Genomic DNA, 12952 nt, shown 5'->3' with positions numbered 1-12952 from the left:
TCCTCACTGCTAGGCGCTACGTGGTCAAGAACCCTACTATTTTTGTAGCTATCGCTTGAAGACTTGAGCCTTGCTTCTAGGCTCTATATCAGTACAACTTGTTGTACTAATTTTTCATAGCCTGCTAAGTTCCTTACACCATTTTATCTACCTCAACACTTACCAAAAATCTAGGTACTTGGCTAAACATGGCTAGCACTATCCTCAATCATCATGCCCTATCCCAGTTGCATTCTGTTAGCTTTAAGTTGTCCAAAGTGTAAAAGATCATGCATTCATACTCATCAATTCCATTGACCATTACTGTACTCTTCCTCTAATCCTTAATACAACCATGGTTTAACGTTGGGAGAAAGGAATCATGCATAAACATGTTATACATCATGCAATTAAATCCAACACATAAGATTAGCGAATTCCAGCTCCCCTAACTTGGTTTCCTTACTTCACTTATGAATTCAAAAACTTCTTCTTGATCAACAATGGCTTCCCTTAGCTCTCCCACCGTTCAGCTCCTCCGTTTCACTCACTAAAAACTATTTTTCTCTAAAATCGCACTCCTTACAATGCTCTCCAATATCCAGTCTCAAAAACTCTTATTCTCTCCCTCCATTAGCCTCTTAAAAATGTCTTAGTTAAGTTTAATGGCCATAAAACGAAAATTGAAATTAACATGGTTGTTTTAGGGTAATTCTTCCAGCCTTCTTGGCTGCCCTCTGACGGCTAGGGTTTGTCTGACCATTCACCTCTATGCCAAAAGAAATTTTGGCAAAAAGGAAGCTTAATTAATGTCTACCAAGGTTCGAACACATAACCACACAAATCACAAGTCAATGCACAACCATACAACCAATTCATGTTTCATGATAATTTCTCTAAATCTAAGATTATATTATCACTGATCATGATCAATCATATTATGCTTAAAATAATAATTAATTAAATAATACACATGACTCGAACCCAAGTCTTTTCATAATAATCAAGTACTCTCAACCTTTTGAACTAGTACTATTCCAATTCATAATAATTAACATTAATTGCCCTAAAGGCTTCCACTACCCATATTTATTAATTAATTAATTATTTAATTAATTAAATTTCTCGGGTCTTACATTTATCTTAATATCTAGTGAAAATTTTCCTTGTTCTTGCTTAACATCAACATAAACCATATAAATTTACATTTGGTAATTTTTCTTTGAGTGCTTTTTAATTTCTACCATTGATTTCTATTTGCTAATTAGAACTTAGCAATGCCTTAGAGTTAAGTTTAATTTGTGTTTCCTTCAGTTTCATATTCCATATTTCATTCCTTAAGTTTCCTTCTCAATTTGTGCTTCTTATTTTCATTAAAAATACATATGATCAAGCATCGCGTACTAGTGATTCTGATTTGTGTGGAAAAAGTGTTGTTGTAAAATTCATAAAAAAAGAAAGAAAAGAACACAAAAGAATACAAGAAAGTGCCAAAAGGAATCAAAAGAAAGTGGCAAAAGAAGTACACCAGAATCAAAAGAATACAATGTAGTTTGAGAACATTGTTTGTTCAATTCTGTTGCAGTTTTTGCTAGTTGTTTTGCATCAAATTCAGCTGCTATTTGTGCTAATTTTTAGCCTTATTGCAAAGGATCATATAAATTAGGTGTGTAGACAGAGTCTAGGAAGACAAAGTACTAAGACAAAAAAAAACTTCTTGCTTAAAACACATAAACTTAGAGTACCGAGAAGCACCCAAACTACCTTGAGACACTCGACTAAGATTGTCTCGACTCTAGGGGGATATTGTACGTATAAGGCCGAGTACGTCTTACAACTTAAGGGTAAAGAACATCTTGACATAGACGAAAGGACAGACAAGTATGCCATTGCTATAGTACAAAGCCACCTAGGCAAAAAAGACAAGTCATGGAACAATTAAGGTAAATACACATGTTAAGCAAGACCTTAAAATGACCTAATCCCGCGTAACTCATGCCTAATAGTGTGGGCCCATCTAGGTAGTATAGATGGAACTATTCATAAGGTAAGAAAAGGATATCATTTTATTACAATCAGTCATATTTACTATAGTAACTAACTTGAGCGTCGGAATGTCTTTGCAGACACCCCGTTGTCGAGGACATTACACTCACATTGGAAGAGGACATCTCGACAAGAATAAGTGAATATCAAAGTGTGGACCTAGGACATATCAATTTCAGTAAAAGATTTATCCCTAAAGATTTGGCCTCGGAAAAACATCAGGGGAGGAGAAAAAAAGAGATGGAGGAATAGTGTGAGGAAAATAAAGAAAGAGATGAAGAGTAAACAAAAGATTTAGTAAGAAGAAACAATATTTATTAAAAAATAAAAGAAATAAAAGTTCAATATTAATAAATTGTATCATCAAACAATACTAACAATATTAATGAAATGATCAACATTACAATATATTAAACAAAATTAAAAGTAAAACATGTTAGAAACTAATTAAATATTTATTTTCAATATAAAAGTATATATTTATTATACAATTTTAATTTTCAATATAAAAGTAATACTTTAAAATTATATATTGATTATACAATTTTAATTAGTTATAATATTTTATTATAAAGCGTAGTAAATATTTCTTAATAATTAATCAAGAAATAATTGAGTATGTAATTTCAACTACTTGTACAACAATTGATTGTGCGGATGTGATTGATGTGAACTTCACTGGCGGCTCAAAACGCCGTTCAGGACCATTTTAAATAACATATTTTGATCAAGTCAACTGATGCACAGGGAAGATAACAAACATGAGGCTGTACCATTTTCATACGAGATGAAATTCATTTCTTCCCACCACTACACAACTCTGGAAATTATTATTTTATTATGATATTTAATTTACATTTATGATTATTATTGTAATATAATATTTTATAAATAAAGGTAGTTATGAGGTAGATGTATCTGAAAAAGAGAGTTATGAAAAGATATTTTTCATTTTCATATTTAGTCAAAAAATTCCACAATAAACTACTTATTCCCTCAACTATCGTGCCTTCATGTGCAGCAATTAACACAATGGCAATTCCACTACCTTCCACGCTTGTCATCATAGCCAGTCTGTTTCTCCTCTCATCAAAAATTTCATCTGAAACCAACACCATCACTCAGCTTCAGCCACTTATCTATGGAACCAACTTGGTTTCTGAGGGAGGAACCTTCGAGTTAGGTTTCTTCAGCCTAGGTACTTCAACAAACCTCTACCTAGGAATATGGTTCAAAAACATCCCACAAAAAACCATTGTTTGGGTTGCCAACCGCAACAATCCAATCAATAATACCATGAACAGAAACAACTCCACCGAGTTAACCTTAACCAAAGAAGGAAACCTGGTTCTTCTCAGCAGCAACAACACCGTTCACTGGTCAACAAATGCAACAACAAAATCTAAATCGGTCAACGCCGTAGCACGGCTATTGGAAACCGGGAACTTTGTCCTTAAAGATGAAAACGACAATAATTCTGAAAACTACTTGTGGCAAAGCTTTGACTATCCTTCGGACACACTTTTACCAGGAATGAAGCTAGGGTGGGAAGTAGCAACAGGTCTCAACAGATTCATCACTTCTTGGAACAATTGGGAAGACCCATCTTCTGGTCATTATTCTTATGGAGTTTCAAGAGGCAACATCCCAGAAATGCAAATTTGGAACGGTTCATCAGTGTCCTACCGAAGTGGCCCTTGGAGTGGATTTCGATTCAGCGCCACACCGGCATTGAAGCGTCGTCCATTGGTGAATATCAACTTCGTTGACAATCCTAGGGAAAGTTATTACCAAGTTTTTCCGCGAAATAGTTCGATGCTTCTGAGAACGGTGATTAACCAAACGGCTAACGCTCTTCTGCGTTTCATTTGGGACGAAGATAATCAAAACTGGAGGCTTGATTTAGTTATCCCCAGAGACGGTTTTTGCGGCTATAACTACTGTGGCTCTTTCGGGTACTGTGCAGTCGCGGGTAACACTTCAACTTGCGAGTGTTTACGAGGGTTTCGGCCAAAATCGCCGGAAAAGTGGAGTGCAAAGATTTGGAATGAAGGGTGCGTGAATAGCACTGATACGTGGAGGTGTAGGGTGAAGAACAAAGACGGCTTCGTTAAGGTCAGTAACATGAAGATTCCCGACACTAAAACATCGTGGATGAATCGAACTATGACAATTGATGAATGCAAGGCTAAGTGTTGGGCGAATTGTTCGTGCACGGCTTATGCTAATTCGGATATCACTGAAAATGGAAGTGGTTACAGCGGTTGCATCATCTGGTTCGGTGATCTATTGGATTTGAGATTGCTTCCTGATGCAGGGCAAGATCTATATGTCAGATTGGATATCTCCAAAATTGGTAAGCGATCTTACTTTTGTTTTCTTTTGGTTAAATAGAAATTACAATATGTTACAATTCATGGGAGAAATAACCTTAGGAATGGTGTTAAAATCCAGAGCAAGAGAGATTGTTGGTTTAATTAGCTTCACTAACGTTCGGAAGTTACTAGTTGATTGAGTGAGTTTAGAATAGATGGTAGGTTGTAGAGTCAACTTCTCCCATAATAAAACACTAATTAGTATGTAACTAAACAAGATTCTATTTCACAGAAATACTTATCTGGAGTCAAGTTAATTAGATCTTTATAATATGCTATCAAGTTGCTCCCCTAAGTAATGCTAGGCTTTGAAGGGATGTATTAAAAAAATTATAAATCTAGTATTCACTGAGGATACAGAGGAATGATTATATAAATATAAAATAACTTTTGTTGACTTTTGTTATTAATATAATAATGTGAATATTATTTTCAGTTTATGTCATGATTAATTTGTTAATTTTCTTTTCAATTTTTTCAATTCTCTTGTAAATAACCTCGATTTTTTTTAGTTTTAATCAAACTGTTTCTTTTTTTAAGAGCAAGTTGATCTAATGAAAATATTTAATAGAAACTTAATTGTTATAATTTTTATTTTATTATAATTTTCTCTTAAGATTTGGTAGCTGTGTTTTAAATTTCTTAATTATATTTTTTATTATCATTAAAATATTGTAGACATATAGATATGTTTGTACTGGTATAGATTATAAAATTACAGGCTATGATAGAATTTCGGTGTTTGTTCTTAAGAATATATGAAGTCAACTAAATTTAACACCTAAACAAATTAAACGAAGAATATATGTCTAATACGGCAAACGCTTAAAGATTAACTATTTTAAAACTTAAAAAACTAACCTGAAACCCACTTCTAATTTAAATTTTATCCTATATCGTGTGTTTCTCAATTTTATTTATTTATTTCAATTACAATGTCTATTTCTTTCATTTCTTTGTGAAGAAAATAAAAATGATTCAAAGAAAGTGGTGATTGGGGTCATAAGCTCAGTTTCATTAATTCTTGCGGTGCTTGTAATATTCACATTCCTTTACCAGAGAAGAAAAGATAAAGGTAAACTTTCTTTATCTGATTCCAATTTCATATTATTATGTTTATCTAAATAGTTTACATATTTAAACATTTTATATATATATATATATATATATATATATATATATATATATATATATATATATATATATATATATATATATATATATATATATATATATTATGTAACATCACTTTGCTTTATAGCGTGTTAAATTTTCTACTTATTATTATCATAGATAAATCTGATATATAAAAAAAATTCTATAATAATTACTTACTCATTCAACAAATAACACGTCGAGACACAAATTATGGTTTCTTTCATATTCAGATTTTCTCTTTATTTTGTAATATTATCTATTGAATACCCTTCAATTTACTTTTTTTCTAACAACAAAGGGGTATACAATTTTCATAGGTATAAATAGTTCAGTAAAACAAAAATTTAAAGGACATGTAACATCATATTGTATAAAGATTTTACGAATATTTCGTGATACTTTACAAAGTTTATAGAAAAAAAAAATATTTTTTCACATTTTTTTATAGAAAATTTGGAAAAAAAAAACAAATCAAGTAATGTAATATCTTTTTAATAATGTAACCTCTTTTGAGATAAAGCACAGAAAAATACTTATAAAATGTGATGCTAAACACATTTCAAATGAAACAGATAAAAAAGCAAAGATAAACGGGAGTGAAGATGATCTAGAGCTACCTTTGTTTGATTTTGATACAATAGCATGTGCTACTAATGACTTCTCAGATGACCACATGCTTGGCCAAGGTGGTTTTGGTCCTGTATACAAAGTATGTATGCAACGATCTTCTTTACCATATAGTCAAGAAAATAGAACATAGGTTTACTTCTTTATATGCAATTTAACTTATTTTGTAAATTTTATTTTATTAAGGGGACATTATCAGATGGAAAGAATATTGCAGTGAAAAGGCTCTCTGATACATCCGCACAAGGACTCAAGGAATTTAAGAATGAAGTTATATTTTGTTCCAAACTTCAACATCGGAATCTTGTCAAAGTACTTGGATATTGCATTGAAGAACAAGAAAAATTGCTCATTTATGAATACATGCCAAACAAAAGCTTAAACTTCTTTCTTTTTGGTTAGTGATTTTCTTAAACTTTTGACTCTCTTTTTCATTCATATATTTATTGACTAATTAAAGGTAACAAAAATATCAATGACAGATAACTCTCAAAGCAAGCTCTTAGATTGGTCTACACGATTAAATATTATAACTGGAATTGCTCGAGGACTCCTTTATCTTCATCAAGATTCTAGATTAAGAATCATACATAGAGATTTAAAATCAAGCAATATCTTATTAGACGATGATATGAATCCAAAGATTTCTGATTTTGGATTAGCAAGAGGAGGTAGAGGTGATCAGATTGAAGGGAATACAAGGAGAGTTGTGGGTACATAGTAAGTAATTAATTTTTTTTTTCTATGAAAGTTGATATTTATCACAAATCATATCTAAAAATAATTTACATGTGATTATTTCTTTCAGTGGTTATATGGCTCCTGAATATGCAATTGGTGGAGTATTCTCGGTCAAATCTGATGTTTATAGCTTTGGGGTTTTATTATTAGAGGTTTTAAGTGGAAAGAAAAATAAAGGATTTTCCTACTCAATCCACAACTATAACCTTATTGAACATGTAAGTATTGAAAGTAAGTTCAATTTATAGGTAATGAATTGGATTTTGTTAATTACTTTGCATTGTTGTAGGCATGGCGGTGTTGGAAAGAGAGCATCCCAATTGAATTCATCGATACTTGTTTAAGGGACTCATACATTCTATCGGAAGCCTTACGTTGTATTCATATTGGTCTTTTATGTATACAACATCAACCTAATGATAGACCGAATATGACTTCAGTACTTACAATGTTAACGAGTGAAAGTACTTTACCACAACCAGAAAAACCTGTTTTCTTAATGGAAAGGGTTTTAGTTGAGGAAGATGTAGGACAAAATATGTATTGTCCAACAAATGAAGTAACTATTTCAGAGATGGAACCAAGATAAGAAATTGATTTGATTCTTATCTTAGACACCAATACCAATCGTAAAGTTTTGGGTCACCAAGGTTTATTGTACTGAAAACAAAATAAAATCTTGGTACAAAGTTTCAATAATCATCTTCTTCTTATATGTCTTTATCTTTTATAATAATAGTATTAATAATTATTATTATTATTATTATAATAATAATAATAAAAAAATAATAATTATTATTATTATATATTATAATAATGATAATGATAGTTATAATAATAATAATAATTAGGTATAATTACTGATTTGATCTCCTAATTTTTTGGTTTAGTTCAATTTGTTCCCCTTATTATTGATTGGTTCAATTTAGTACCCCAATTATTTAAAATTGTTCGATTTGGTCCTCTCTGTTGAGTTGTAAATTGGAGTTAACACCGTTTCCGTACAGGAAACCTGTCAAGTTGTGAAATTTTTTAATTTTTTTAATTTTTATTTATTTTTTTTAAAATTATAATCTGCCACATGTCAGGTTACTGTCTGTCACATGGTAGTTTACAGTCATGACACGTGGTAGTGATAATAGTTGTTTTCAATTTAGTCATTTATTTAAATTTTTGGTTCAATTTAGTACCCAATTCTTTAAAACGATCCAATTTTGTCCTTTCCAATTTGGGACCAAATTAGTAAATAAGTTTAATTATAACTTATATATACATGTTAAAATAATTGTTTTGAATTTATACATTAAATCACTACACCTCCTAAATATTAAAATTATTTTATTTTTTAGAAGTGTAAAAAATTTCAAGTGTAATAAATTACAAAGGTAAAATGTAAAAAATAAAATAATTTGAGTATTTAGGTGAAGTGATTCGATGTATATATTAAAACAATATTATTGTAACATGTATATATAAGTTGTAATTAAGTTTATTTACTAATTTGGTCTCAAATTGGAGAGGATAAAATTAGATCGTTTTAAAAATTAGAGATACTAAATTAAACTAAAAATTTAAAATAGAGGACTAAATTGAAATCAACTATTACCACTAGCACGTGTTATGACGATAAACTGCCACGTGGCACGACAATAACCTCATATGTGGTAGATTATAAATTTTAAGAAAAAAAATTAAAATTAAAAAAATAAAAAAATTTCACGGCTTGACACATGTCCTGTACGGACACGATGTTAACTCTAACTTAACAGAAATGACCAAATTGAATCTTTTTAAATAATTGGGGTACTAAATTGAAACAACCAATAATAAGGGGACCAAATTGCACTAAACCAAAAAATTAGGGAACCAAATAAGTAATTATACCTAATTGTTCTTGTGGAGACAAATAAGAGATATTAGGGAACACAAATAATGCCCTACCTCAATCCTTGACCTCTCGAGCCGGCTCCTTCTCGACTTGTACATGCCATCTGCTAGCGTATACGGTCTGAACCATTAGGGGGTTACCTACGGAGAGGGCTCCGACGATCAAGTTAGCAAAAAGGCTCTCAAAAGTCAAATCTCATATTAGGGAATTAATGAAAGTGTACCTCTTAATTGCTGGGGTCCACGTGTGTTTATAAAGTTATTAATTATGTCCTTCATTCTTATGGGTTGGGCCAATATTTGGGTCCTAAATGGGTCTGGGCTTAGCCCAGGCCCTACGTTAGCATATGTTGGTACTAGGGGCCTTGTTTGCGACATTCTAAGTTAGGTGTTATCAACTTTTTATGTATTATTCTTTGCAGTAAGCGGCCTGGGCTGCTTATGTGGTTCTACTTTTTGTGGGACTATGTCTAGGCGGTCTTGGCCATGTACTTGCGTTGGTCTGCCTAGGTATAGTACACCAAACCATCAGTCCTTGCCGGAACAGGTGTGGCGTCAAAGGCTTAGAAGTGTATGAGTTTTGTGTAGGTGATGAGTGGTACTGTCAGCTACAATATCTGTCCGCTGTGGTGCATTCGGACGATGCAAATTGCCATGATGTTATGGTTCATGGTTCATGTAGTTCAGAGCAAGAAAAATTACTTATTGTCGAGGTACAGTATGGTAGCCTCCCAATCTTTAAGTGTTATGAACAGTGTTAAGACTAAGGCATAAAAAGCGACGGTAGGTGAAAGGGTGCCAGATGTCAGAGGTCTATTCAGAGGGATTTGCACCGCCGTTTCAAGTGTTGTGACGTTTTGCATTCATTGTGACGCTTCATATGATTGTTGCTTTTGACGGGAAAAGTTGTAGTGATTTAGATCCTGGTTATAAATACAATTGATGAGGGAAATTTGTTCACCTTGGTTCATTTGCAAGAAGTTTGAGAGAAGTTATTTGTGTGCGTGAGATCTGTCCGATACATTCTTTATCTCTGCCATCATCTTAGTATCTCAAAAAAGGTATGTCAATTGGTAGTGCTAGTGGTAGTGTGTCATTATCTAGTTCGGGTAGTGGGAGTGAGCGTTCAGGGGAAGATGGGAGTAGTTGGTTAGATAGAGGGAGTGGTGGTCAATTGGTTGGTGTAGGGAGGATCCCAATGGAGACGATTACTGAAACGAGGGAGGATCTACCAAAAGAGGTGGCAGAAAGTAGCTGGCTGGCAAAGGCTAGGTATGAATGGGTGGCTAAGGATGTGCGGACTCAACACTCCTTGTTCAGATGGTCTCGTTTGCTGAAGTCGTGGCTTAATTGTATACCTACCTAGAGAGGAATATAAGTCGAAACATACTGGCTTTGGAGAGGGTAAGCGTTATTGATTGCGTTTGCCACGACAAAGAGGGAGCTTCAGAAGAGTTTTTCTATATGTATATGTGTCATTTCTCCCAGTTGTATGTGAGGTTGCCTTTCGATGATTTCACAATGGGGGTATTGCACTTGCTAAACGTTGCCTCTACTCTGTTGCATCCAAATAGTTGGGCATATTTGAGGCTTTCCAGGTTTTGTGCCGATCGTTGTATCTACAGCCATCCCCACGATCATTTTTATATTTCTACGATACATGACCAAGAAGTCCAACAACATGGTTGTCGCTAATAAGTCGGCTAGGGATAAGTGGGCTGGATGCATTTACCCAGTCGTTTAATCATTTTAAAGATGGTTTTCAAGGTTGTGGTGAAGGAGCCTAAGCGTTCATATTTCTATACTGATGATAGGACCACCAAGTTCCCCTTCAGTTGGACCAATAACCCTTGGCAGTATAAGGATATGAAGAGGGAGAAGTTGTCATTGGTGGATAAGGAGGTGGTGGATACCCTAACGAAGTTTAATTGTAAGAAGATGCCCACTAAGGGCTTAATTAGGGTTTATAATTCGATACACCCTATTGTTGATATAGAAGGTATCTTTTTGTATTTATATGGTAAGGTGTGTTTGAGTTAACTAATCGGCGTTGTTGTTATTGTTGTAGGTCATATGGCACAAGTCGGCAAGAAAAATTTGAATCTCTTTCAAGCTCTTCGCAAGGAGAAAGTGGCGAAGGTCAGGGCTGCTGGGAATACTAAAGTTCCAAATCTACAAGATCCCTTGGTGGAAGTTCATGTACATGGGGGGTCCAAGAGGAAAGCGGAGGTGCCCGCTAAGCAAGGCGGGGGCAAGGACGTGAAGAGGGTAAAGGCTGCCTTGTTGGGGCCGGGATCCTCTGCTGGTGCGAAGAAACCCAAGGCTGGGCTTTTTGAGTTGCTAGAGACTACTGTTCGACGTGATATTGAGATTAACTTATCGGAGTCTTTGGTCAATTCTATTGACAACATGGAGTTGAATGCCATGATTAAGGCTATGTTAGAGTTTAATAGAAAAGCCTTGATTTTGGGACGCGGAGTGGGTACTTTGTATCATAGAGAGTTGAAGGAGGGTAATCGGTCCAAAATGGAGGAGCTACAAGTCCAAGTTGCCAAGCATGTTGAAGAGAAAGCGACTTGGAAGAAGGAGAGGGAGGAGTGGCTGGAGGAGAGGAAAAGATAAGGGACCTGGAAGGTGCAATGTTTAGAATTTGAGAAAAAGCTAAAGGAAAGGATTGTAGATCTCAAAGCCGATTATGACAAACTGAAGGAAAAACATGGCGGTCTGGAGACTGAGCTGGAAGATCTTAAGGGTTGCATTATCCTGGAGCACATTGATGGTTATGGTGGTAAGTGGTGGGGAACTTTAATAAATTTAACAAGATAAGCAGTGTTCGACCTAGGCCACTTACTTGTAGTAAATGGTAGGGAATTTAACCAGATAAGTAGTGTTCGATCCAGGCCGCTTACTTGTGGTAAGTGGTGGGGAACTTTAATAATTTTAACAAGATAAGCAGTGTTCGACCCAGGTCGCTTACTTGTGGTAAGTGGTGGGGAACTTTAATAAATTTAACAAGATAAGCAGTGGTCGACCTAGGCTGCTTACTTATGCTAAGTGGTGGGAAACTTAAGAAATTTAACCAGATAAGTTTGCTGAGTATAGGATGAAGAACCCTTTGTTTTATTCATGAAGTTTGGGATGCCTCGTTAAAAACTCTCTGGCCAAAACCCTCCTTAGGGAAAAAATGCCAGGTGAGGAAAGAGAGTACACCTAGGGTTACAAGTATTCATTACATTGATTAGGCGAACTAAAGTAAAATTTTATGTGAGATACATTCCACGTGTTCGGTATCTCTTCTCCTGATAGTTGCTTGAGTTTGTAAGCGCCTCCTCCTGCATCGTCTTGTATTCGATATGGTCCGTCCCAGTTGGCTGAGAATTTGCCGTCCTTCTTTCTTGCATTACTAGTCATCCTCTAGACTAGGTCTCCTTTGACGAATGACTGCGGATATATGTTCGAGTTATATTTCCTGGCCGCCCTTTGTTTAACCGTTATGTTTCAGATTTGCGCTTTGTCTCTCAACTCAGTTAATAAGTCTAGGTGGGTGCATAGATTATGTCGATTCTCGTTTGGGTCATATATTTGACGGTGTAGGGAAGGTTCACCAATTTCAACCAATATCATTGCTTCTGCGTCGTTGACCAAGCTAAAGGGGGATTCGTTAGTGGCGGATTGTGGGGTGCATTTGTAGGCCCATAATATTTCCAACAAATCTTCTAGCTAGCGTCCTTTCGCGCCATTTAATCATTTTCGCAACTCAACTAGTATTACCTTGTTGGCAGCTTCAGCTTGGCCATTGGTTTGTGGGTGTTCTATGGAGCTGGTGATGTGTTTGATTCCAAGACCGGTGTAAAATTTAGCGAGTTCTTTATCTATGAATTGTCAACCATTGTCAATTATGATAGTATGTGGTACTCAGTTTAACACCCCAATTTTGGGATGTCACGGATAGTTAGAAAACGAACGCATTTGATGAAAAAATATTATCATTGAAAATATACTAATAAAAAAACTTTTAATTTAATTTAAATTACATAATTTCAAACGTCACTTTTTCAAAAACTTCCAATATCAATTGCGGAAAAAATAAAATTACATATATTTTAATATCTGATTTAAAACAACTAAATAAATTATAA

At 34.3% G+C, this 12952-nt stretch overlaps 1 protein-coding gene across 1 annotated transcript; it reads left to right on the top strand.

Annotated features, from left to right (window-relative positions):
- The first annotated feature begins 3012 nt into the window (after positions 1–3012).
- Positions 3013–7625, top strand: LOC114168417 (G-type lectin S-receptor-like serine/threonine-protein kinase At4g27290). Its single transcript, XM_028053214.2, has 7 exons — positions 3013–4381; positions 5365–5475; positions 6131–6267; positions 6372–6582; positions 6668–6905; positions 6994–7144; positions 7216–7625. The coding sequence occupies exons 1-7, from the start codon at positions 3058–3060 to the stop codon at positions 7513–7515; spliced, it is 2472 nt and encodes an 823-aa protein (XP_027909015.2). The 5' UTR covers positions 3013–3057; the 3' UTR covers positions 7516–7625.
- Positions 7626–12952: the final 5327 nt, after the last annotated feature.

This window comes from Vigna unguiculata, chromosome 11, assembly GCF_037176805.1.
Source record: "Vigna unguiculata cultivar grain cowpea cultivar isolate G323 ecotype 2 chromosome 11, ASM3717680v1, whole genome shotgun sequence".
Lineage (NCBI taxonomy): Eukaryota > Viridiplantae > Streptophyta > Magnoliopsida > Fabales > Fabaceae > Vigna > Vigna unguiculata.
Note: the sequence above shows the minus strand (reverse complement) of the source record. Positions and strands in the feature narration are given on the sequence as shown.

Excerpts from the sequence above, each read along its gene's own strand:
- LOC114168417 (XM_028053214.2), top strand. The coding sequence starts at position 3,058 with ATGGCAATTCCACTACCTTCCACGCTTGTCATCATAGCCAGTCTGTTT. Across the intron at positions 4,382-5,364 it reads ATTGGATATCTCCAAAATTG|AAAATAAAAATGATTCAAAG; the intron begins GTAAGCGATCTT and ends TTCTTTGTGAAG. Across the intron at positions 7,145-7,215 it reads ACTATAACCTTATTGAACAT|GCATGGCGGTGTTGGAAAGA; the intron begins GTAAGTATTGAA and ends GCATTGTTGTAG.